The sequence below is a fragment of the Muntiacus reevesi genome, chromosome 5, assembly GCF_963930625.1.
Source record: "Muntiacus reevesi chromosome 5, mMunRee1.1, whole genome shotgun sequence".
Classification (NCBI taxonomy): Eukaryota; Metazoa; Chordata; class Mammalia; order Artiodactyla; family Cervidae; genus Muntiacus; species Muntiacus reevesi.
Window position 1 is genome coordinate 83,535,323 of NC_089253.1, and position 27,129 is coordinate 83,562,451.

Below are 27,129 nucleotides of genomic sequence, written 5' to 3' on the forward strand. Positions count from 1 at the left end.
ACTTTTTGATGATGGCCATTCTGACTGGTGTGAGGTGGTATCTCACACCACACACATTTCTTTATCCATTCATCTGCCGATGGACATCTAGATTGCTTCCATGTTCCAGCTATTGTAATAGCTAGATATGTATCAACTAGATATCTCACAACACACCTCACACATCATAGTTTTGATTTGCATTTCTCTAATAATGAGTGAAATTGAGCACCTTTTCATGTATTTGTCAGTCATCTGTATATCTTCTTTGGAGAAGTGTCTGTTGAGGTCTTTTTCCCACTTTTTGATTGGGTTGTTTGTTTTTCTGGTATTGAGTTGTATGAGTTGCTTGTATATTTTGGAAATTAATCCTCTGTCAATTGTTACATTTACTACTATTTTCTCCCATTCTGAGGGCTGTCTTTTCACCTTGCTTATAGCTTCCTTTGCTGTGCAAAAGCTTTTAAGTTTAATCAGGTCCCACTTGTTTACTTTTGTTTTTATTTCCATTACTCTGTGAGGCAGGTCAGAAAAGATCATTTTAATTTCTGTCATTAAGTGTTCTATATTTTCCTCTAAGAGTTTTATAGTTACTGGTCTTATATTTAGATCTTTAATCCATTTTGAGTTTATCTTTGTGTATGGTGTTAGGATGTCTTCTAATTTCATTCTTTTACAAGTAGTTATCCAGTGTTCCCAGCACCATTTATTGAAGAGGCTGTCTTTGCCTCATTGTATATTCTTACCTCCTTTGTCAAAAATAAGGTACCCATAGGTGTATGGGTTTATTTCTGGGCTTTCTATCTTGCTCCATTTGCCTATATTTCTGTTTTTGTGCCAGTACCATACTGTCTTGATGACTGTAGCTTTATAGTATAATCTGAAGTCAGGAGGTTGATTTCTCAAGACTGCTTTGGCTATTTGGGGTCTTTTGTGTTTCCATATGAATTCTGTAATTTTTTGTTCTACTTCTATGAAAAACACCATGGGTAATTTTATAGAGACTGCACTGAGTCTATAGATTGCATTTGGTAGTATAGTCATTTTCAAAATATTGATTCTTCCATGTTCCAGGAACATGGAATATCTATCTGTTTATGTCGTCTTTGATTTCTTTCATCAGTGTCTTATAATTTTCTGTGTACAGTTCTTTTCTCTCCTTAGGTAAATTTATTCCTAGATATTTTATTCTTTTTGTTGCAATGGTGAATGGGACTGACTCCTTAATTTTTCTGATTTTTTCATTGTTAGTATATAGAAATGCAAGTGATTTCTGTGTATTGATTTTGTATCCTGAGACTTTGCTAAATTCAATGATTAGCTCTAGGAATTTCCTGATACTGTTTTTAGGGTTTTCTATGACAGAATCATGTCATCTGTAAAGTGAGTAAAGTGAGAGCTTTACTTCTTCTTTTCTGATCTGGATTCATTTCTTTTTCTTCTCTGATTGCTGTAGCCAGGACTTCCAGAACTATGTAGTGGTGAAAGTGGACACTCTAGGGGGATCTTAGGGGGGAATGCTTTCAGTTTTTCCACCACTGAGAATAATATTTGCTGAAGGCTTATTATATATGGCCTTTACTATGTTGAGGTAGGTTCCTTCTATGCCCATTTTTTGAAGAGTGCTGAATTTTGTCAAAGGTTTTTTCTGCATCTATTGAGATGATCATATGATTTTTATCTTTCAATTTATTAATATGATGTATCACACTGATTGTTTTGCACATATTGAAGAATCCTTGCAACCCTGGAGTAAACCCAAATTGATCATCATGTATAAGTGTTTTGATGTGTTGATGAATTCTATTTGCTAAAATTCTGTTGAGGATTTTTGCATCTATGTTCATCAGTGAGACTAGCCTGTAATTTTCTTTTTTGTGTGTTGTCTTTGGTTTTGATATCATGGTGATGGTGGCCTTGTAGAATGAGTTTGGAAGTGTTCCTTCCTCTGCAATATTGTGAAACAGTTTTAGAAGGACAGGTATTAGCTCTTCTCTAAATGTTTGACAGAATTCTCCTGTGAAGCCATCTGGTCCTGAGCTTTTGTTTTTTGGGAGATTTTTGATCACAGCTTCCATTTCAGTGCTTGTAATCAGGTTGTTCATAATTTCTATTCCTGGTTCAGTCTTGAAAGATTGAACTTTTCTAAGAATCTGTCCATTTCTTCCAGGTTATCCATTTTATTGCCATATAGTTGCTCATAATAGGCTCTTATAATCCTTTGTATTTCTGCATTGTCTGTTGTAACTCTCCTTTTTCATTTCTAATTTTGTTGATTTGATTCTTCTCCTTTTTTCTTCATGAGTCTAGCTAAAGGTTTGTCAATTTGGTTTATCTTCTCAAAGAACCAGCTTTTAGTTTTATTAATCTTTACTACTGTTTCTTTTATTTCTTTTTCACTTATTTCTGCTTGGATCTTTATGATTTCTTCCCTTCTGCTAATTTCGGGGGCTTTTTGTTCTTCTTTTTCCAGCTGTTTTAGGTGTAAAGTTAGGTTGTCTATTTGATGTTTTTCTTGAGGTAGGATTGTATTCCTCTAAACTTTCCTCTCAGAACTGCTTTTGCTGCATCCCATAGGTTTTGAGTTATCGTGCTTGCATTGTCATTTGTTTCTAGAAGTTTTTTTGATTTCCCTTTTGATTTCTTCAGTAATCTGTTGGTTATTTAGAAATGTATTTTTTAAATTTCCACCTGTTTGTGTTTTTTTTAGTTTTTTTTTTGTGTGTGTGTGTGTGTGTGTGTAATTGATATCCAGTTTCATAGTGTTGTGGTCAGAAAAGATGCTTGATACAATTTCAATTTTCTTAAATTTACTCAGGTTTGATTTGTGACCCAAGATGTGTTCTATCCTGGAGAATGTTCCATGTGCACTTGAGAAGAAGGTGTATTCTTCTGCATTTGGATGGAATGTCTTGAAGATATCAATGAGATCCATCTCATCTAGTGTATCATTTAAGACTTGTGTTTCCTTATTAATTTTCAGTTTTGATGATCTGCCCGTTGGTGTGAGTAGGGTGTTAAAAGTCTCCTACTGTTATTGTGTTACTGTCAATTTCTCCTTTTATGTCTGTTAGTGTTTGTCTTATGTATTGAGGTGCTCCTATGTTGAGTGCATAGGTATTTCCAATTGCTATGTCTTCCTCTTGGATTGATCATTATGTAGTGTCCTTCCTTATCTCTTATAATATTCTTTATATTTTAAGGTCTATTTTGTCTGATACGAAGATTGCTACCCCAGCTTTCCTTTGCTTTTCACTTGCATGGAATATATTTTTCCATCCTCTCACTTTCAGTCTATGTGTCTTTAGGTCTGAAGTCAGTTTCTTGTAGACAGGTTGTATCCATTCAGCCAGTCTGTGTCTTTTGGTTGGAGAATTTAATCCATTTACATTTAAAGTAATTATTGATATATATGGTCCTATTACCATCTTTCTTAGTTGTTTTGGGTTTGATTTTGTAGAACTTTTTCTTCTCTTGTATTTTCTGACTATATAAGTCCCTTTAACATTTTTTGTAAAGCTGGTTTGGTGGTACTGAATTCTCTTAACTTGCTTGTCAAAAGCTTTTGGTTTCTCCTTCAATTTTGAATGAGTTCCTTGCCAGGTAGAGTAATCTTGGTTGTAGATTTTTCTCTTTCAGTACTTTAAATATATCCTGTCATTTCCTTCTGGCCTGCAGAAAGATCAGTTGTAAATGTATGGGGTTTCCCTTGTATGTTACTTACTGCTTCTCCCTTGCTGATTTTAATATTCTTTCTTTGTGTTTAGTCTTTGCTAGTTTGATTAGTATGTGTCTTGGTGTGTTTCTCCTTGGGTTTATCCTGTTTGGGACTCTATGCCTCTTGGACTTGACTATTTCCTTTTCCATGTGGGGAAATTTTCAACTATAATCATTCAAAAATTTTCTCATACCCTTTCTTTTTCTCTTCTTCTTCTGGAACCCCTATAATTTGAATATTGGTGCGTTTGATATTGTCCCAGAGGTCTCTGAGACTATCCTCAGTTCTTTTCATTCTTTTTACTTTATTCTGCTCTTCAGAAGTTATTTCCACCATTTTATCTTCCAGCTCACTGACTGGTTTTTCTGCTTCAGATATTCTGCTATTGATGCCTTCTAGGGTATTTTTAATTTGAATAAATGTGCTGTTTGTCTCTGTATGTATAGTCTTTAATTCCTCTAGGTCTTTGTTAATTCATTCTTGCATTTTCTCCATTCTGTTTTCAAGGTTTTTGATCATCTTTACCATCATTATGGACTTCCCTGATAGCTCAGTTGGTAAAGAATCCGCCTGCAATGCAGGAAACCCCAGTTTGATTCCTGGATCAAGACGATCCTCTGGAGAAGTGATAGGCTACCCACTTCAGTATTCTTGGGCTTCCCTTGTGGCTCAGGTAAAGAATCTGCTTGCAATGTGGGAGACCTGGGTTCAATCCGTGGGTTGGTAAGATCCCCTGGAGAAGGGAAAGGCTATCCATTCCAGTATTCTGGTCTGGAGAATTCCACAGACTATACAGTCCATGGGATTGCAAAGAGTCGGAAACGACTGAGCAACTTTCACGTTCACTATCAGTATTGTGAATTCTTTTTCAGGTAGTTTGCCTATTTCCTCTTCATTTATTTAGATTTCTGTGTTTCCAGTTTGTTCCTTCAGTTGTGCAATATTTTTCTGCCTTCTCATAATTTTTTTTTTTTAAACATATTGTGTTTGAGGTCTCCTTTTCCAGGGTTTGAGGCTGAATTCTTTCTTCCTTTTGGTTTCTGCACTCCTAAGGTTGGTCCAGTGGTTTGCGTAAGCTTTGTATAGGATGAGATTTGTGCTGAGTTTTTTGTTGTTATTGTTGTTTTGTTTTTCCTCTGATGGGCAAGGCTGAGTGAAGGTGGTAATCCTGTCTGCTGATGGTTCAGTTTGTAGTTTTGTTTTGTCTGTTGTTTAGATGAGGTGTCCTACTGGTGGTTGGGTGATGCCAGGTCTTGTATTCAAGTGGTTTCCCTTGTGTGAGTTCTCAGTATTTGATACTCCCTAGGGTTAGTTCTCTCGTAGTCTAGGTTCTTGGAGTCAGTGCTCCCACTCAAAATGCTCAGGGCTTGATCTCTGGTCAGGAATGAAGATTCCACAAGTGATTTGTTATGGCATTAAATGAGATTAAAATAAATACCTCAAAATGAAAAACCAAAGATTAACCCCAGACAAATGGCAGTTACAAAATCAGGCAAATAATAATTAAAATAATGGAATATACATATACACTCATAAGCAAAATCAAAACAGTCCAACAAAAATAAAGTACAATAGATTGACACAGAGAACAAAGGAAACCAAAAATTATATCTACCAGTTAAGACAAAAACTAACTAAAGCACAAACTGGAAAATAAAACTAAGGCAAGGTGCCAAGCAGGGAATAAAGCAAAGAAACAAGACTAACAAATATTTTGAGAGGAAAGGAAAGAAAGAAAAGAAAGACTAGATATGCAAAGTTAAATATAGGTAGATATACACTAAAGATTAACTGCAAGGGGAAAAGAACAGTAGGAAAAGCAAACAAAGGAATAAATATAGAAAAAATAATAATAGGCTTAAAAAATTTTTAATTAAGAAAAGAAAAAAAGAAGAAAAAAAGCAAAACTCTACAGGAATGCAAAAGCCCAATGTACAGGCAGAGGTTTATAAGAACGATAAAAAGTGTGATAGAAAAAAAGAAAAAATATTCAAAAACTGCCAGGGAATGTTTAACAGGAGGATTCCTACATGCTGTTTCTCATAAATCCTCTGTTTCTTATCAGTTTCCAGCAATAGAAACTAGTGGAACAGCATGCCGCTCCCAGGACTGAGGTCATAGGATGAGACATGCATGAATCTCCTTCAGTAAACATTCTCCTTAGGACAAAACAGCTTAGTCTCGACCCTCTTTCTTGAGATTTGGATTGCCTCCTGACTTTATGACCATTGTTAATCCCTTGTTCCCTTGGTAATGGTTGCTGTACGTTTGGTTTTCTGATCTTTATCATTGTCGAAAGAAATTCCTTGTACAACAGCCTATATATACTCACAGAAAGATCATTAAAGCACCTTTGCTCCATCAGAACTTGGGTCCCTGTGTCTTTCTTTCTTTCCTTCTTTCTTTCTCTCTCTCTCCCTCCCTTCAGTTCTCTCTTTCACTTTCTTATCAACTCTGAACTGCCAGGTTCTGGTCCATTAAAGGACCGCAACAAAAAGTTTAATTAGATTTCACAGTGTCCATAAAATCGACAGCTACAATGGGGGAGGAGGGAAGGAAAAGAAAAAAGAAAAAAATCCAAAGGAAACTACAGAACAAGTCAAAACATAAGAATAATAAATGTTTTTCTTGAGTCACTGGGGTCAGAATCCTTTCCCTTGCTGGGAGTCACAGTCCACCTCACCTCCCCAGGATGCCCTCCAACCCTGTGCTGGTCTCTGGACCTGCTGTGGGGGCAGCTCAGACTCTAATCTGGCCCTACTCCTGTGTGTTCTCGCCTCCACATACAACTATCAGAACTAGTGTGCTTTCCTTTGTAGGAGCTCTCAATGTCCTTTTACATATTCCATAGACACAGAGTCTGTCTAGTTGATCATGTGGATTTAATCTTCAGCTTGTACAGCTGGTGGAAAGGTTTTGGGTCTTCTTCCTTAGCCATACTGCCCCTGGGTTTCAACTGTGGTTTTATTTTCAACTCTACATGTGGGTTGTCCACTGGGGTTTACTCCTGAGGCTGCCCTGGAGGAGTGGGGTTTGCCCCAGTGAGGGCCAGGCGTGGAGGTGGTGCAGCTGCTTGGATCACTGGGGTTCTGGCAGCACCAGGTACTCAGGGGAGTTGGTGGCTAGGGCAGCAGAAAATATAGTGCTCTAGAAGTGTATGGCAACCAGTATTGGCCTATACGTTCCAGTATTCTTGGCTGGAGAACCCCCCCGACAGAGAAGCCTGGCAGGCCACAGTCCACAGGGTTGCAAGGAACTGGACACGACCGAAGCAGCCCCACATGCACAGACGCCAGAACGTTTTTGCCTGTGGCAGCTCTGCCCCAGTGAGGGCTGAGCAGGAAGCTGGCACAGCTGCTTGGGTTGCAGGGACCCTGGCAGCACCAAATGTGCAGGGACATGGACTGCCTCAGTCGTAGGCGCTAGGGCCCTACCAGAGTCTAGCTGGTGATCAGGAGGCCTCTTTGGCTAGTCTTTCGCCACAGCTCCACCCCTTCAGGCACTTAGAGGGCTCACCTGCCTGTGTTCGGTGAGTCAGGCACATAGTGGGGCCCCCCTGGCTGGGGTCCTCCTCTGTAGATTGGCACATCAGTCACTTAAAGGGGCACCCTGGTGGGGTCCTGCTCTGTAGATTGGCACATCAGCCATTTAAAGAGGCACCCTGACTGGGGTCCTGCTCTGTAGATTGGCACATCAGTCACTTAAAGGGGTACCCTGGTGGGATCCTTCTCTGTAGATTGGCACATCAGTCACTTAAAGGAGCACCCTGGTGGGGTCCTCCTCTGCAGATTGGCACAGCAGTCACTTAAAGGAGCACCCTGGGTGGGGTCCTGCTTTGTAGATTGGCACATCAGTCACTTAAAGGGGCACCCTGGTGGGGTCCTCCTCTGTAGATTGGCACATCAGTCATTTAAAGGGGCACCCTGGCTGGGGTCCTGCTCTGTAGATTGGCACATCAGCCATTTAAAGGGGCACCCTGGCTGGGGTCCTACTCTGCAGATTGGCATATCAGTCACTTAAAGGAGCACCCTGGTGGGGTCCTCCTCTGCAGATTGGCACATCATTCACTTAAAGGAGCACCCAGGTGGGGTCCTCCTCTGCAGATTGGCACATCAGTCACTTAAAGGGGCACCCTGGCTGGGGTCCTGCTCTGTAGATTGGCACATCAGTCACTTAAAGGAGCAACCTGGTGGGGTCCTGCTCTAGATTGGCACATCAGTCATTTAAAGGGGCACCCTGGTGGGGTCCTGCTCTGTAGTCCAGTGAATCAGGCATTTGATGGGTCAGCCTGTCTATTGTTCAGCTGCTGATGCTGGCGTGTGGGGAGAGAGAGGCTGTGGTGATTGCTCCACCCCCTACGCATGACTCAGCAGTACTGCCTTGCTTCCATGGCTGCCTAACTTTCCTCCACAGGCATTTCCCACCACAGTCTCCTCCTTCACATCTCCTTGGTCTGTCTCTCCACAGTCAACAGCAGCCCTGGCCCTGGGATTGCTCCACAATCCCTACGCTCCAGCTCCCATCTGCAGTGCCTTCTAGGGGACTTGCATCCCTGCCCGGGGTATGTATGGCTGTGGCAAGGACTGTCTGATTCTCATTCCATTTGTGTGCGTGTGTGTGTGTGTTAGTTGTTCAGTCGTGTCCGACTCTACTCCATGGACTATAGCCTGCCAGGCTTCTCTGTCCATGGAATTTTACAGGCAAGGATACTTGAGTGGGTTGCCATTTTCTCCTCCAGGGGATCTTCCCAACCAGGGATTGAACCCAGGTCTCCTGCACTGCGAGCGGATGTTTTACCGTCTGAGCTACTAGGGAAGTCCTCATTCCATTCAGGCTGCCACAGATCAGCTGTTTCACTGTCAACCTTAAATGTTTCACCTCTGACTCAGACAATTGCCCCTTTGTGGGGATCAGACCCCTGCTTCAGTTCCCCCACCCGCTGAGCACAGGTCCAGTCCTCCTAACACTCCTGTTTTTTCTCCCTAGTTCCTTTGTCCCACCAAGTTTTGTGTGGTTCTATATATTCTTTTCCATGGGTCAGGTAGTTCTGTCCGCTCTCAGCTGGTTTCTGCATGCACTTCTTTGTCTAAGGGTGTATCCCTGAGGTATTCATGGAGAGAGATGTCCTCCATGGCCACCCTACTTCTCCGCCATCTTGTCTCTCTGACACTTTTATCAGAGTTTTAGTAACTGTAATTTTAATAAGAATGAGATAATGAATCTGAGGTTTGGGGCACAGTATCTAGTACCCACGTCAAAATATATGGGAGCTAAGATGATCAATCAGCAGCATACTTGTCTACACTCAGATGAGAAAAATTCCCAAATCTTAGTGTTTTTTCTGTAAAATGGAAATTAATTCTTACTTCAACAGGTTATTGCCTAGATAAGTATTATTCAGTATGTAACAAGTGCTCAGTAAATGTTGGTTTCCTTTATATTCTGTTTATCATGACTCATTAATGCAATCAACAAATAGTCCCTCAGTCAGTCAGTCCAGTCACTCAGTCGTGTCCGACTCTTTGTGACCCCATGAACTGCAGTATTCCCTGTCCATCACCAACTCTCAGAGTTCACCCAAATTCATGTCCATTGAATCAGTGATGCCATCCAACCATCTCATCCTCTGTCGTCCCCTTCTCTACCTGTCCTCAATCTTTCCCAGCATCAGAGTCTTTTCAAATGAGTCAGCTCTTTGCATCAGGTGGCCAAAGTACTGGAGTTTCAGCTTCAATATCAGTCCTTCCAATGAACACTCAGGACTGATCTCCTTTAGGATGGACTGGTTGCATCTCCTTGCAGTCCAAGGGACTCTCAAGAGTCTTCTCCAACACCACAGTTCAAAAGCTTCAATTCTTTGGTGCTCAGGTTTCTTTATAGTCCAACTCTCACATCCATACATGACTACTGGAAAAACCATAGCCTTGACTAGACAGACCTTTGTTGACAAAGTAATGTCTCTGCTTTTTAATATGCTGTCTAGGTTGGTCATAACTTTTCTTCCAAGGAGTGTCTTTTAATTTCATGGCTGCAAACATCATCTGCAGTGATTTTGGAGCCCAAAACAATAAAGTCAGCTGAGTGCCCACAATCTGTCTGGCAATGTTCTAGACACTGGTGACAACAGGAAACTTCCTGAAATTTACACTGGAGTAAGAGAGATAGATGATAAATATACACATACAAGAGACCTTACAGTAGGAATACTATAGAAAGACAGTAAACAGGGAATGGGCTAGCAAGCAACTTTTATATGGAGAAGTAATGATTGCTAAGAATGTTAAATGGCTTTCTAAAAAGCGGATGTCTGAGTTGAGACCTGAGTGACATAAAAGAACCAGCCATGAAAAAGAGTGAAAGGCAGCCCTGACTGAGAGAACCTCCTGAATGAAATTCTGAGGTGAGAAAAGCTTGATGTGTTTCAGTCCAAATAAGAGAAAAGGGCAAAGGGGCTGGCAAGGAGCCAAACTGTATAAGGTCTTATAGGCCATGATGAGAATTTTGCATTTTCTTCTACATACAATAGGAAAATGTGGATGAAGGTAATTAGGGTTTAATGCCTAGACTATGAAGATTTAAGACAAGGGCTGACAATTGCAATTAAGTTACTTCTGTGGTATTAATTATGTATCCCTACATATATGGGCTGGACAAAAAAGTTGTTCATGGTATGCCTGGGAAGCAGAAGAAAAATGACAGAGTACCTTCACATCAACCAGCTCACGAAACACAGGATTCTAGAGTCACAGAAAGCTTCATGATCATCTGGTTTAACATTCTCTACATTTAGGGATAGCCTAACTCAGTTAAAGAAAAATAATTTGTGAATTAGTACCAGTACCAGACCCTCATAACTCTTTTTATAAGGCCCAGAATACCAGGGATAACTAATTCAAAGGGAAAATGAAAAATTATTTATAGCCCCACAAGTAAATATCTTGGTGAAGGTACAAATCTGTTCTTGATTATTCATATCTAATGATAAAGATAATAATAAAAATTATCATGTACTGACTACCTACTTACATATACTAAATTGAAAGCTCTACATGGATTTATTTAATACTTGCAATAGCCCTATGCGGTAGGTATGTGAACAAAGGAACTAACAGCCACAAAGAATTAAGAAACCTGCCCAAAATCACCCTGCTGCTAAGTACCAGCACTGCAGACTGCCTTCCTTCCTCAAAATCTGCCACAGTGTGCTGCAGCAGATAATATTGAGCATACACTGAAAACATTTGTTTTGCTTCTGTCACTGTTTTACAGAACTCAAACACACATGCACACACAGCACACACATACACACAGAATGCTTCCTAACAGTAAAATGCATCAGTCTGCAAATAAAAGTATTGCTGTATTAATAGTGCCCAATCCTCATCTCTAAAATGAAAAGGTGATGTGATCTCAAGTCCCTTTAACATGCTCTAATTGTTTTATGACTTGTGGTTAGAATCACTTCTAACTCTAAAATTTTATAATTCTTCAGCATGTCTAGTACTGACATTTTGCATATCTACAAATAATAAATATCAAGGTGGTCTAGGACATAATTTTTTAAACCTTAGATTTCAAGTGATTGCTGCTGCTGCTGCTAAGTCGCTTCAGTCATGTCCGACTCTTTGCGACCCTATGGACTGTAGTCTGCCAGGCTCCTCTGTTCATAAGATTCCCCAGGCAAGAATAGGGAAGTGAATTGCCATTTCCTTCTCCAAGGGATCTTCCTGACCCAGGGATCCAGCCCACATCTCTTACATTTTCTGCACTGGCATACAGGTTCTTTACCACCTAGCACCACCTGGGGTGCTAGTCATTAGTAGGTAATAAAATCAATTTAGTGAGCACTGATCATGTTATAAAAAAACAAACGGAATGTCAGACAATCATTGTGCTGTAAAACTTTTGTTTCATGGATGACTTTGAAGGGTTCAGGACTTTTGTGGAGGAAGTAACTGTAGATGTGGTGGAAACAGCAAGAAAACTATAATTAGAAATGAAACTTTAAGTTGTAAATGAACTGCTGAAATTTCATGATAAACTTAAATGGATAAAAGCTACTTCCAATGGATAAGCAAAGAAAGTGGTTTCTTGAGATGGAATCTACTCCTGGTAAAGATGCTGTGAAGACTGCTGATGTGACAACAAGGGATCTAGAATATTACATACACATAGTTCATAAAGCAGGGTTTAAGAGGATTGACTCCAATTTTCAAAGTTCTACTATGAGTAAAATGCTATCGAACAGCATTGGTGCTGCAGAGAAATCATTCCCGAAGGAAGTCAATGAAGTGGCAAATTTCACTGCTGTCTTATTTTAAGAAATTGCCACAGTCACCTCTACCTTCAGCAACCACCACCCTGATCAGTCAGCAGCCATCAACATTAAGGGAAGACCCTCCACCAGCAAAAAGATTACAACTCACTGAAGGCACAAATAATGGTTGGCATTTTTTTTAGCAATAATGTAATTTAAAATTTAAGCATGTACATTTTTTACACATAATGCTACTGCACACTTAGACTACAGTATAGTGTAAAAGTAACTTTTATATGCACTGTGAAACCAAAAAAATTGTGTGACTTTATTATGTGATATTTGCTTTATTTCGGTGGTCTGGAACCAAACTCACAATATCTTTAGTTATGACTGCATTGCACATAACTTTCAGCAGAGAAGAGGAAGATAAGCTCCTATTCTTAAATAGTTTGGACTTCATTTCTGGAAGTAGACATTCATCATTTATTAGTGTCATTTCACCTATTCATTTAGACAACATGTTCTGAGGGGCTTTATATACCAAGCTCTGAAGATAGAAAGTTGAAGAAGAGATAGACATTGCTGTGGCTTCTATGATATCTCCAACATGAGCAATATGTTGTATCAGTTTGACCTGAGAGGTTATTCACTCCAGAGAAGCCTGGTGGGCTATATAGTTCATAGGGTTGCAAAGAGTTAGACACAACTGAGCAACTAACACACACTCCAAAGGAAAATACATTTTTCATCCCTCATACAAATCAATGTTATCTTGAATGAATGAATGGAACCAATAAAGCAATTTGAGATAAAACCAGAATCCAAATGAACAGTTGGGTTTCCATCTGTTTTTTTACCACTGGTCCAGCTCCAGAGTAGCAACCACAAGGCACTGAAGGCTGCGCTTACCTGTTCCTCCACGGGTGGCTCCTCCGGATTTAGAGGGATTTTTGATTCAACGTCCTCCCACTGCGGAAGGTGGTTAGAAGCTGCAGTGTCAGTAGCAACGCCACCATTGTGTACCTTGATGCCATTTGTTCCCTGGCAGGAGGGAGGAACGTGGTGAAAGAAAAGGCTCTTCTGTGGCATAGGCAGAAACCAGGCCACAGCGAAGGCCACAGAAACACAGGTGAGAGAGATGACATTCAGGCTGAACAGGGACCAGGATGCCACTGAGACGAGGATCTGCCCCAGGACAGAGCCCACTGTGAAGCCCACCAAGGTGGCACTTCGACAGTAGCTTGTGACTTTCTGGTACATGCTCAGGTCTACCACACTGTAGATGTAGGAGTAATAGGCAATTTCAGTGGCAGTGGCGATGCCATAGAAGAATTCCAAGAATTGAATGGCCAGCAGTCCCTGGGCATAGAGTAGCATGAACCATGTAACAATAAGGCTGAGTCCCTGGAGCAGAATGACAGGCTTATAGCGGAGGTAGTCTGTGGCAAGGAACACGGGAAACAGCAGCACCAGGTAAGAGTAAGTCCATACTGGATATATTTCATTGAAGACCTGGTAGAAAAAAGATAAAACTCTGTTAGTGACCTCAAACAAACTGGAATATTCATAACAATTTATTCTTATAAAACAATCTACCATAACCTCAAAGATCTCATTCTTATCAAACAAAGAAATCTCATCAACAATTCGGAGAATTGCTTGGAATTCACTTACCTGTTTCCATCCCATCATCTCTTTCTAATATCTTCCCTATTTGTCGAGTCCTAGTTCAAGGCCTTCCTCATCCTGGAAGACTTGGCTACAGTTGATCGTATTTGTAACCCAACATCCAAAGCTCTCTTGACACTGCTTTCTATGTGCCACTCTCTTCAATTACCTCATAGCACTGCTTCTTAACCATGGTCACACATCTCCCAAGGAGCTTGAAAAATTTTGGATGCCTAGCCACAGGCATTTTTTCAAAAGTTCCCAGGAGATTTTAATATGAGCCAGAGTTTAGAACCACTGCTTTATAGGTTCTTTCAGGGTGGACTTGACTTTCATTTGCACAGCCAGCATACTGTTTGGAAGATACTTGGCTGAATAAATGCTTTGGAAACAAACAAATGTTTTGGAATCATCATCAGTTCTTACTTTCAGCCACAGAATGGGGAACATAGATCCTCCGACTGATTAGGTTTTTCTGTTATTAAGTTTCACTTCTTTGGGGTAACAGGAATAGATCAAGAAGGCAACTCTCTCCTACAGTCTTAACAGAGTAAGACTATTCAATCTATGAATGAAGCATTATAAGCAACTCTGGTGCCTTTCTTTTTGCGTGTCTATGATACGGGGAAAAAAAAAAAAAGAAGGTTTTGTTTTCTTTTTCATTAATTTTTCACTGGAAGACAGTAGAAATAATTTTTAAACCAAAAAGACCCCAGCTGGAAGTTTGGTTCCATCATTTGCTGAATGATTTTAAGTTGATTTTTTTTTTTTAAGTTCCCTTTAGCCATCTCCATCATCAGTAAAAGAGAAGGAAAACCTATGCCACAGGGTTGTTTGTTGCAAGGGCTAAATGAGAGAATACATGTAAGTCACTCACTCCACTATCTTTTCATAGGTCTAAAGACTTAAGGACTGAAGCTAAAACACAGACCACTTGAGACAATATCCATTAAATTAATTGATTTAAGTTTCCATTCTTCAAATAAGAATCATTGTAAGTAGGAAACTTTTTCCTTTTCTCACACCTACCCTAGAGCCTAGCAAATTCCTGGGGGCTTAATAATAAGTGAGTTTCTAAGTGACTATTAAGGTTAGATCAGTGGCCTCAGTTTTTAAGTGCTTTCTGAAAGGTAGTCCTGCTAACAGGCTAAATACTTTGTGATGGAGCGATATAACCCTCTACTTTTTAAAATTCTTATGTATACCTCAGTTCACCCAAGTGTAACATGGACTAATTGTTTTAAAGTTTTAGAGGAACAATATAGTAAAAAATTATTATAAAATATTTGCCAATGCAGAGAACAACTATAAAAGGAAAACATAATCTGAGATACATTCCAGACTTGATTTCTGATTGGCTGAATATCAAAAGTGATTCATCTATGGAGATTACTCAGCCACAAAAAGGAATGAAGTCAGCTGAACTGAGGTGGAGGAAACTAGAGTTTGTTATATAAAGTGAAATAAGTCAGAAAGAGAAAAACAAATGTTGTATATTAATGCATATATATGGAATCTAGAAAAGAGTACTGATGAACCTATTTTCAGGGCAGAAGCAGAGATGCAGAAGTAGAGAACGGACTTGTGGAATGAAGAGCAGGGAAAGGAGAGGGTGGGATGAACTGGGCGAGTATCACTGAAACATACACACTACCATGTGTGAAACAGCTAGCGGGAAGTTGCCGTGTCACACAGGGAGCTCAGACCACTGGTCTGTGATGACCCCAAGGGTAGGGTGGAGTGGGAGGGAAGTTTAAGAGGGAGTGGATATATGTCTACTCATGGCTGATTCACCGTGTTGTATGGCGGAAACCAACACACACTGTAAAGCAATTATCCTCCAATTAACAGTAAATTTGGAAAAAAAAATGGAAAAAAAAGTGATTGATCTAATAGTCTCAACTTCATGAATTCTGGTCTAATTTCTGTTTCTAAATCATTTAGCAACCTCCACTTACCAGGAAACTTTCTTGTGACTGAACATATACATAAAAGAATAACTGAGAACAGCAGAAAAGATTCCGATCCGCAAGCGTAGAAATTTTAGCAAATGAGGAACAAAGCGTACTTGGCTGATACAGCACAGGGTCAGACACCTCTCAGCAGAAAACCAGAGCAGATAAGGGCGACCTTGAGATGAAAGTCTTGAAGAGTGAAGGCGTCCCTACAGACTTTGCACAGGTGTGCTCCACCAGCAAATTCCCACTTTTCAGCCTATAGTTTTAGATATTCTCCCATATCTTAAGTGTGAAACTGCCTCCTCTGGTTGACTCTGCATGTTTCTCCACTTTCACATTTTCCCCAACACAATACCACAGAACTGTTAACTATCACAACTTCCTTTAAAAAATACCTTCCTTCTGTAACTCCATCTTCTTTGTTCTGCCATGCACTCTCTGGGAGGTTCACTGATTCTTCACTCCAACAGTACTGTCTGTACTTTTACGTGTTGTATACCTTTCAATACTAGCTGTCCCCAAAGCTACCAAGTTTTTATTATATACATCTCGTCCTTTCAATTACCAATTTAAAGTGTTTATACTTATGAGTCTAATTCCACTCCTAACACAAAAACCACAATTTAGATAATGAAGATAAGGAAAAGCAATGCCAAGCTGAAACAAAAATAAGCAAGCAGGGGAAAAAAGACCAGATGTGTTCTCTTTAAGTTATTCTAAATAAGAAATCAGAATTTACTCCTAGGAGAGACATCAACCCAAGTGGACGGCCCCTTCCACAGTATTATCAGCAGTATAACAGAACATCTGTTACACACTATGCTAATCACCTCACCTGTATGACCTCATTTCATCCAAACAACGCTGAGGTAATTGTGTTTATCATCTCTATCTTACAACCAAAGTAACTAGGCCTTAAGTGAATTGCCCTAAGTTATCCCAGCAAGTCACTGGCGGAGGGAGAACCTGACCTGGATATTCTGAATCCACCACATTCAGACGCCCCATTTCTTCAATCAGAAAACTGCTTTTGATTACCTACTATGTCCCCCCCTTACTTCTAATGCCAACAGCACCTTTTCCAACCTGTATAGGGGTGCTTCTGTGGGGATTTCAAGAAGAAAGAAGACCAAACAACCTACAAAGCTTAGCCACTGGGTCTCCAAAAGTCTCCAAAAGAGGATCCTTTCTCAGGATAGTTAGGGAATCTGGGATGGACATGTACACACCGCTATATTTAAAATGGATAATCAACAAGGACCTGCTGTAAAGCGCAGAGAACCCTTGCTCAATGCTATGTGGCAACCTGGATGGGAGCGGGGTTTAGAGGAGAATGGATACATGTACATGTATGGCTGAGTCCCTTCGCTGTTCACCTGAAACTATCACAACACTGTTAATCGGCTATACCCCAATACAAAATAAAAAGTTAATAATAGTAATAATAAAAGAAGATCCCTTCTCTCTCAGTGCCTCCAAGGAGAAGCCGTGGTACCAGGAAATAACTTCTTTGATGGATACTTTCCCTTCAGGAAACTTCCTACATGCAAAAATGTACAGATTACAGAGATTACTTTCTCATTGCCCATACTTGGACAATACCCTCTTATCTCAGGTAACATCTGCCATGCAAGAAAAGGGAATTGATTTTATTCTAAAGTGTCTTTCACAGATCTTTGGATCAGGGCTGTTTGTGCTTTCTTCCGAGGCACAAACAGTTAAGGAAAAACATGTTTAGTTTTAAACTCTAATTCAGCTTTAGACTTTTAGAATCAAGTCTCATTTAGACTACTAGTTAATAAGCACTTATTTGCACAACACTATTTCCAAACTGTATGAGGATTACAAAAACAAACAGACAAAAAAAGAATAAAGGGAAGTCTCAGTTCTCCAGGAGTTCTGAACCTAGTGAAGAATATATACGCACAAATTATTGATAAGGGAGACAAGAAATTCGGGGTTGCTTCTTTGAACTGGACCTTGAAGGATAAGAAAATCAGAGGCCAATAGAAAGATATCAAGAGTTCTGCAGAAGATTATCCCAAGCAGAGATCACATCTTTGAGTACAAGCCAGTAGATGAGAGAATGGATATGCTGGATTTATGACTGTAAGATTAACATGGATGGAGTTTGAGCACATATTAATATAAGGCAAGAGGAAGAAGGATGGAGTAGGAGATAAGGGTGTTAAGAAGTAAGAACCAAATTCTGTAAGGCTCTGAATAGTAGGTACAGTAGTTTTAATATATTAAATCGAATGCTTTAAAAACATCACTTCTCTGGTGGTCCAGTGGCTAAGATGCCACGCTCCCAACATGGGGGCCCAGATTCAATCCCTGGTCAGGAAAACCACATGCCACAACTAAGATCCAGTGCAGCCAAATAAATAAAATAGCCTGCTAGGCTCTTCTATCCGGGATTTTCTAGTCAAGAATACTGGAGTGAGTTGCCATTTCCTCCTCCAGGGGATCTCCCCTATCCAGGGATGGATCCCCCATCTCCTGCACTGGCAGGCAGATTCTTCACTGCTGAGCCATTGACAAAGCCCCAAAGAACAGTACTGAATGTCAAATCCCATGCTGAAAAAGGTGAGAGGATAAAAAAGTTTTTGGTGATAAAGAGCTCTGTTTTATTAAAAGTTGGCTTTTAACCACTGAAATACAAATTTTAACCTATTTAAAATGTATAAAGTGATACAAGTTAATGGTTTTCCTATAATCTAAGGAAGAAATCCTTTGAGAATGGAAAGAGGAAATTCTGTCCTTTTTTTCCTCCTTTTGTCTTTGGACCTGGTTAACAATAGCTCTGTCTAAGATGATCACATTTGGCCCTTCTAAAGTCTCCTGGAGGAAATATAAAATTCAACACAAATATCACTAGCCATGATTTGACACTCACTTTCCTAAAAAAAAATCATACAATATTAAGTAAATAAATAACTGTCCAGAGGTGAAAAGCAAACAGTTAGGAAGGAGAACAAGTTGTGCTGTTTATTTTAGCTATTAGAAATTTAAAAAATCTAGGATTGCAGAGAGGCTGGACAGAGCTATACTGCGCCTGACCAACAGAACAGAATCAGCCACAATTCTGAGGTTCTCAGAGACAAACGACATCCTTTTCCAGACCTCTAGATTTCTCTTCAAACCCTGCCCTCTTCCTCCACTAATTTGCAGCGACAGAAGCGTGCTCTGTTTTCGTTACACAGTCAGCAAATATTTCCTGGGCCTGGCACCCCTGCTTTATTGCACCACACCCCCCCCCAACATATTTCATTCGTCGTAGGAAGATTTCTGATAATCAGGGCACATGATGGCACGTCACATAGCGATTCTGCCCAGGGCACTTGTACAAAACAGACTGGCTTTCAAAGAGCAACACTGGAAGCATGTTTCTCCCGGCTGTGCTTCTCTTTCAGGCAAGGTGCAGATCACATGGCGGGTCACATGAAACTTTAATTGTGAACAGCTTAAAAGTAGTATCATTTCTGCTTCAGAGGTCACACCTCAGATTCAGTAGTTGTTTGGGGTGTTCTATTAACAGAATCACTCTATTTAAGGAAGTCATGTTCCTTCTTCTAGAATCATTCTGTTCACAGGAGTTGGCCCTTTCAACTTCATTACTCTTTTTAACCAATATTCTAATTCAAACAGGTAATGAGTAACTGTTACAGTTCCTTGTGGAGCAGTCCATAAGACTGAGAAATAAAGCTGAAGTTGGGTAAAAGTTAATGCTACTTGCTAGCTGCAAGGCAATATGAGAAACTCAAATGAAATCCTCAGCCCAGGGTTCAATTCCTGGTTCAATTCAACTCAGCCAGAATTTCAATTCCCTTGTTAAGTGCCCTTGAAAATGGAAGAGCAATCCAACAACAAATTGGAACATAAGTAATTACATCCTGCTCTGAACTGTTATACAGGGGTATTCAAAAGAGTTGACCAGTAATCACTGAGAAGGGAGTAAAGTTTAAATGGGAGGACTTCACTGGGAGCAACTGGGGCAGGGAGGCAGGGGGAGAGGAGTGGACAATGGAAAAAAGGGAGAGCTAACAACTGCACACAGCTTTCACCCTTTGTGGTGTTCTAGAAGGGAATACCAGACCTCAGCTTCCATGCTTTGTAGTATTCAAGGAAGAGGATGCTGAATCTGCTTTATTTGGGTTGTATGGGAGTAACTTCAGTTTACTTCCTTTTCCAGTTAAAGTCTTTCTTTTTCAAACAACAGATGTTGAGATTGACCATACACTTTGAAGAATTGAGTACATTTTTTAAAGCACACAATGCACTTCTAAAGTACTTACAAATTCTCCTAGGGAAAATCAATCAGCAAGAAGTTCTTGATCATGGACTATGTACTCTCAATTACTCTGAACATCGCGGGCAGAACAGAAAGAGCAAAACTAACATCCGTGAATCAACAATTCACAATGCACGAAAAGCTATAATTAAATGACAACTGTGTGATACCATCTAAATATCTGCTTTTATCACAGAGAGGTGGGGTGGGGGGTGGTGAGGCGTATCGGACACAGTCTCACCCAATAAAAATCAAGACAAGATGATGGATCTTGTTCTGTACACTTCTTACTTGAGCACGACCAACCGCCAAGGGTAAACAATGGAAGGGAAGGGAAGGGAAGAAGAAGGTGCAGCAGGTAGCGGGGAAGGTCCTTTCAGAAAGCAGGAGTCACTCGGCATCTGGCTCCTTACTTTCAGGCAGCAAATATTTATTTAAACCTTTACCATGTCCAAAGTACGGCTTGCTGTTTTCGCTTTTTCTCCCAAATATTCTCTCCCCTCCTCTCCCCCGCCCCCAAGATGGATCAGTTGGAGCAGAGTGGGGCTACTGCAACATCAACACATCGCCTGAAGCACACGTGCACTGGGGCTCCCAAACCCCGAACCGCGCTCCGAGCCCTTCACCTAAGAACTGCCCTTCCAGTCCGACCGAGGACAGAAACACAGCGTGAATTAAGGCGGCTCCCAACACGGAGCCGCCTTTCAACTGGGGAAAGTCAGCAATCTCTGTCCAGAACGGCTCCCCGCGGCTCGAGCGTCTTTCTCCCTCCGCCTTTCCTCACCTGCATCCCCTCCGCCCATCTCGGCCGGTCCGCGCCCCGCGCCGGCCCAGCCACCCCCAGCCAGCCGCGCTTACCTCCCTCTCAGTCAGGTTCTTCTCCGGCCCCAGCAGGTAAGGGGTCAGGAAGGGCTCGGACGGCCTGAGGCTAGCGAAGAAGCCGTAGGCGCAGAGCAGCGCGGTGGGCAAGAACCAGCACTCGCGTGGGACCCGAGCCGTGCGCAGGAGCATGGTAGCCGCCGCCGCCCGCCGGGACACCGGGCCGGGCACGACCATCCGGGGGGCGGGGACACGGCCTTCTTTTTCTTCCTGCCAACTAGTGAGGCTGAAGCGCTGCCCCCAGCACAGACACCTGCAATTGTAAGTGGCGCCTCCTCCCGGCAGGGGCAGGTAGTTCAGGGATAGCCACCTCCCTCCGCAGCTCTTCCCAGGCTTTCCCAGCGCCGGGAGGCACACGTGTCGCCGCCCTCCAGCCGCGCCGCCGAAAGTCAGCCACGCCCTCCGCCACCGCCTCCCTGCCGAGAACCAATCGGAGAGGACGCCGGGCAGTGGCTTCTCTCCCATTGGTCGGTGACTCACACGATGCGAACCCGCGTAGGCGGCGGCAGCTGGCGCGGTGGCACGCGTGACCGCTGACGTCCTCTGGCTCAGGAGCGGAGGACGTCTAGGACTCTGGTGAGAACGCGGTGATGAGAGGCGCGGGGGCGCGCTGCTCAGGCGGAGAACTCTCCGCCCACGCTGGAGGTCAGCTAGTGCATCCGCGGTGCTGCAGCTCACAGGTCACGAATGCTCGGCGTGGGCCTCATCCCCAGCAGGAGGAACATACTGTATCACAGTTAGCCTCTCATTCTTCACCACGGTCCCTCTTTGAACGTCCGTTCGGATTCTCTTTCCCAGGTGGCCAGCGCCAAAGATTTAACCTTGGGACGGGGGAATGCTCTGCCTTTCTTCCAGCAGATTTCAGGCTCTTAAACTGTATTCATCTGCAGTAAAAAAAAAAAAAAAAAAAGTAGAAGCCCGGTGTCTAAGCGTTCTGAGGCTTTGACCAAGAGCCTGAGCAGGAAAAAGCAGATAAAATACTGTGAAAAGAATGAAAGAGCCAGTCACTTAAAGAGAAAGATGTCCTGGAGTCCTAATTTGAAAGCGTTTTGGCTTTATTTTGTTACAATTTGTAAGCGGAATACAATGAAAGCAAACAGCTGCAAGTATAGCCAGTGTTTAAAAGATAATGGGGAAATCCCGAGTCGTTATAGCAATCACGAATTATGATCGGTCTCTTCATTTAAAAAACCACAGCAGAGGTCTTGGCATAGTTTTTAAGGGCAAAGCGTGTCAAGAATCCGCAATGCTTTCTTTCATTTCTCTCTCTAAGCCTTTTTCTGCCTGACTCAGCTTGACTGTATCCCAATCCTCCTACTGCAGACCACCTGCGCCGTTTAAAGCAATTTTCCCTGTGCTGTATTTACAGAGTAACGGATCCTAGCAGAAGCTCAGAGAAAACACTTTTTAACTCTGTTTTGCATAATATGTGTTAGACCTATCTAGCCCAGTTTTCCAGTTTATCTGACTCAGTTTTCCTCCTGAGTCAGCAAATGACAATTTCTGCAAAAAGGATACTTTTTACAATAGCCACAAAAGTAACTCTACTAAATGAAACAACTTACTAGTAAAGGGAAAGGAGATTTCTTTCTAACACTGCACAAGTGGATGCACCAAAGTATGTGAGTTGATCGGTTGCTGAAGAAACACAGTTGTTATACATCTATCAGTGGGTCTCCAGGAAGCCCTAGGGAACCTTGCCATCTTTCCAGAATTCCACAGGGTCAAACTACTTTTGTAATAATACTGAGATTTTATTTCCTTTTGCACTCTAAAGACTACATGGTGTGTGATGACATTGTCACTCAATAGGCCAAGAGAATGTGTTTGTATATTTTTCTGTTTAAAAACTTTCCAGATTTAATTCTAATGTGGCCACTATCAGTAGGTATACATTTGTGCTCTGTGTGCAAAGTCTCTTCAGTGGGGACCAATTCTTTGCGACCTTATGGACTGTAGCCCTCCAGGCTCCTCTGTCCATGGGATTCTTCAGGCAAGAATACTGGAGTGGGCCGCCATGCCCTCCTCTGGGGGATTTTTCTCTTCCCAAGGAGGGAACCCTCCTCTCTTATGTCTCTTGCGTTGGCAGGCAGCTTCTTTACCGCTAGTGCCACCTGGGAAGCCCATCAGTAGGTATAACCCACCAAGTTAGCCTTTAGAAACTTCAGTAATAGGCAACTTGAGGCCAAAAAACTAAGAGCTACATAATACAATTATCTAGTCCCCTAAATTCCAGCCACAGTATCTGCCTTTCATTGTGATTACAGAGGGAACATCAGTGCTCCTCTTGGCCATTGCTTCACATTTACATTCAGTGCTTTAGTAGAAGAAAAAGAGAGAGAAAAAGAAATGAGAGGCTTCAGGAGGAGAAGCCCACTTATTAAAAACAGCTTTCCATCCCTTTCCTGAGTCTTGGAGACCTGAGTTGTGTTCATCTGTAAATCGTTAGTCCTGAAATTTTTCTCTGGTGTAAATCACTTAGGCAATGTTGGGCATTAACAAATAATTGTTCTTGATTTAGTAGAGACTGTTTCATTACTTTTCTCTAAGAGATCATGACAGAATTGTAAGAGTGACCCCCAGCAAGTCGGCCCTTGTATAGTCCACACCCCTTTGAGTGGGGGGTGAAACCAGTGATGTTAACCAGACAATGCAACTGTTATAATGTATGGCCCACCTGAGATTGTCCAGGTGGGCTCAGTCTAATCACAGGCGCCCTTTAAAAGCAGAGACTTGTCTCCTGTTTGATGTAAAAGATATGCCACACTGTTTTTGGAGGGGGTTATGTGCCAAGGCACCCTGTGGCAATTGAGACTGACTCTTGGCTGACAGCCAGCGAGGAACTGGGGTTTTCAGTCCCACAATCAGGAGGAACTGAGTCTGGCTACAAACAAGCCTGAAAATGGATTCTTTCTCTGAGTTTCCAGATGAGAGCCCAGCCAACACCTTAATTTCTTCCTGTCATGCTTGAAGTCGAGAAACCACCCAAGACCCCTAGACTTCTGATCTACAGAAGCTATATTGTTATTTTAATTTTGTTAAGCTGCTAAATTTGTAGTGATTTGTTTTATAGCACTAGAAAACTAATACAGATACTAATACAAATACAAAACTAATACAAATTGAGGTAATATTCACGTAATACAAGGTGACCCAGTAACTGTACTTAAGTGTACAACTCTGGTTTTAGTACATTCACAGCGTTGGGCCACCATCACCTGTCTAGTTCTAAGACATTTCACCACCTCAAAGGAAACTTGTACCCCTTAAGTATCACTCTCTATTCTTCCCTCCCCCTAGCCCCTAACAAACACACTAATGTGCTTTCTGTCTGTGGATTTAACTGTTCTGGATGTTTCTCATAAAAGGAATCATACAATATGTGAGTTTTGGTTTCTGCTTTCCTTCACTTAGCATAACATTTTCAAAGTTCATTGACACATGAATCATGTATCAGTACTCCATTCTTTTTACAGCTGAAAAATATTCCACTTTATGTATATAACACATTGTGTATCTATTCATCGACTGATAGACTTTTGGCTTCTTTCCCTTTTTTTGGCTGCTATGAACATTTATGTGTAAGTGTTTGAATACCTGGTTTTAATTCTTTTGGGTATTTAGGAATGAAATTGCCAGATCACCTAGTAATTCTATGCTCAACTGTTTAAGAAATGACCAGACTGTTTTCCTCAGACCCTATACCATTTAACATTCCCACTAGCAATGTGTGAAAATCCCAATTACTCCACATCTTTGGCCAGCACTTGTTATTTTCCTTCTTTCAAATATCCATCCTAGGGGTGTGAAATGGTGACTCGGGACTGATTTGCGTTTCCCTTATATGACTAATGATATTGAGCATCTTTTCATGTCTCTGTTAGTTGTTTGTATAGCTTCTTTGGAGCAAAGTCAATTCAAATCTTTTGCCCTCTTTATAACTGGATTGTTTATCTTTTTGTTCTTGAGTTGTAAGAGGTTTTTAAAATATATTATGAAAAGTAGAGCCTTGTAAGATATGATATGCAAATCTTTTGCTCATTCTGTTGATATAAATAGAATATTGAGAGACATTTTTTCTCTAGTCAGATGGTCTCCAACTTCGTAATGGGTCAGTTTAATGGTTTTTTGACTTTATGATGGCATTCTGTAGAAGTCGTACTTAGAATTTTGAATTTTGAGCTTTTCTGCAGCTACTGTTGGCTTCCCTGGTGACTCAGTGGTAAAGAGTATGCCTGCCAAGCAGGAGACCCAGGTTCAAACCCTGGGTCAGGAAGATCGCCTGGAGAAGGAAATGACAACCCACTCCAGTATTCTTGCCTGGGAAATCCCATGGACAGAGGAGCCTGGCGGGCTACAGTCCACAGGGTCACAAAGAGTCAGACACAGTTTAGCAACTGAACAAGAACGAGGGGCTAACATGTGTGGTTCTCTCTTGTGATGCTAAGAAGCTGCTGCAGCCAGAGCCCCAAGTCAGCCAGGTACTCATGAGGGTAACTAACCAACACACTTATAGCCATTCCATACCCATTCTGCTTTTCATTTTCAGTAAGCATTTAATAAACTATATGAGATATTCAACACTTTTATTATAAAATAGGCCCTGTGTTAAATGATTTTGCCCAATTGTAGGATAAAATCAGTGTTCTGAACATGTTTAAGGTTGGCTAGGCTAAGCCATGATGTTTGGTAGATGTATTAAATGCATTTTTTAACTTAAGATATTTTCAACTTATAGTAGGTTTCTTGAGATGGCCTCATGGTGTAAGCTAGGAAGATCTATATATGAAAGAATGAGGGAATGTGTGTTTTGCAAAAGTAGAATTATATTATGTACCCTTTTGAATCTTGCTTTTTCTCAGGAATAATTCTTGGAAAACATTCCATGTAATAAGGTTAAGCTTTAATTCTTTCTAATATTCCATTGTGTGGGTATACTAAAATTTATTCAACTATTCCCTTTTATGGTCATTTACTCTTTTTAGTTTTTGGCTTTTTTTTTTTTGGTCACTGCCAAACAATGCTGCAATTAACATCCTTGTACAATATGTGTTTGTGTATTGTTTTCATTGTATGGAATTTATTCCTAGGAGTAGGATAACTCCTAAATCAGAGTTACATATTTTTAGTAGACATTGTTCAGTCACTTTCTTTAAAAGCTATAATAACTTACAATTTTAGTAGGTGCATATGAGAGTCTTCTTTTTGCATTGGGTGCTTGCCAACAGCAGGTATAATCAGGCTTTAAAATCTTTGCTAGTCTGATAGGTGGAACTCATTGGTTCTCAGTCTTTATTGATTTTGCACCCCCCACCCCACCCCAGGACGTTTGGCAGAGTCTGGAGATATTTTTGATTGTCAGTCCAGGTTGAGGGTAGACACTACTAGCTTAGAGTGGGCAGAGCCAAGGATTCTGCCAAAATCCTAGAATACTCAAGGCAGCCCCCACAACAAAGAGTTATCCAGCCTACAATGCCGATTGTACCAAGACTGAGAAACCCTGCTATAAAGTGATGCTGCATTTTGTCTTCAATTTGAAAATCTTTATGGATGAATTTGAGTATCTTTCCATATGTTTGTCAGGTATTTGGATTTACTCTTCTGTAAATTACCTATTCATGTACTTTGTTCATTTTTCTTATGGTTGTTTATTCCTCTCATCAATTTATGAGAGCATGTTGTTTTATAAAGGCTTTATTTGTCCTCTCATTAAAGATATTGTTTTTCAAAAGTATTTCTTATTGACTTGACATAAAACAAGGGGTGAACCAATGGTCAGACATATCATGAACTTGGGTAGGAAAATAGCATCATAAAAATGTCCCTTTCGCCCAAGTTAATTTATAACCTTAATGCAATTAATTACAGTTAGAATCCAAACTATTCAATTAAGAATCCAAAATGATTTTGAAGTTCATATAAAATAATAAATATACAGGAATAGCTAGTAAAATTTTGTAACAGGCTAGTAAGGGGGTACTTGCCTAAACAGATATCAGAATATACTTTAAAGGTTCTAGAAGCAGATCAATTTGGTAATATAATTGAAATAGAGAAATACATAAGTGAAATAGACTAGGAAATCCAGAAATAGGATTTATTATGTGTGAAATTTAATTGATAATTATTTTGTTTCATTAAATGAAAAAAAAAAATTTAACAAGTTTTGCCAGCAAAACTGTTGATCCATATGAAAGAAATTAGATTTGAGGCAATTTTATACCATATGTAAAAATGAATTTCAGATATAGACATTATTTAAATTTAAGTAATAATAATCCTCCCTCCAAATCTATGAAGGCTGCATGTACACTCTAGGAGATAAGGAAGCCCTTTAAGAAGTGAAGTCGCTCAGCTGTATCTGACTCTTTGC

General features: G+C 40.8%; 1 protein-coding gene across 1 annotated transcript in view; it reads right to left on the bottom strand.

Moving 5' to 3' along the window:
* SLC19A2 (solute carrier family 19 member 2) overlaps positions 1-21,226 on the bottom strand; it is a 36,998-nt gene extending 15,772 nt beyond the window's left edge. Inside the window, exons 1-2 of the mRNA XM_065935663.1 lie at positions 20,736-21,226; positions 12,867-13,469 (exon numbers count right to left, since the gene is read on the bottom strand). Coding sequence (XP_065791735.1) covers positions 12,867-13,469; positions 20,736-21,221 — 1,089 coding nt within the window. The 5' untranslated portion in view covers positions 21,222-21,226. The remainder of the gene's footprint in view (positions 1-12,866; positions 13,470-20,735) is intronic.
* Between the last annotated feature and the right edge of the window lie 5,903 nt (positions 21,227-27,129).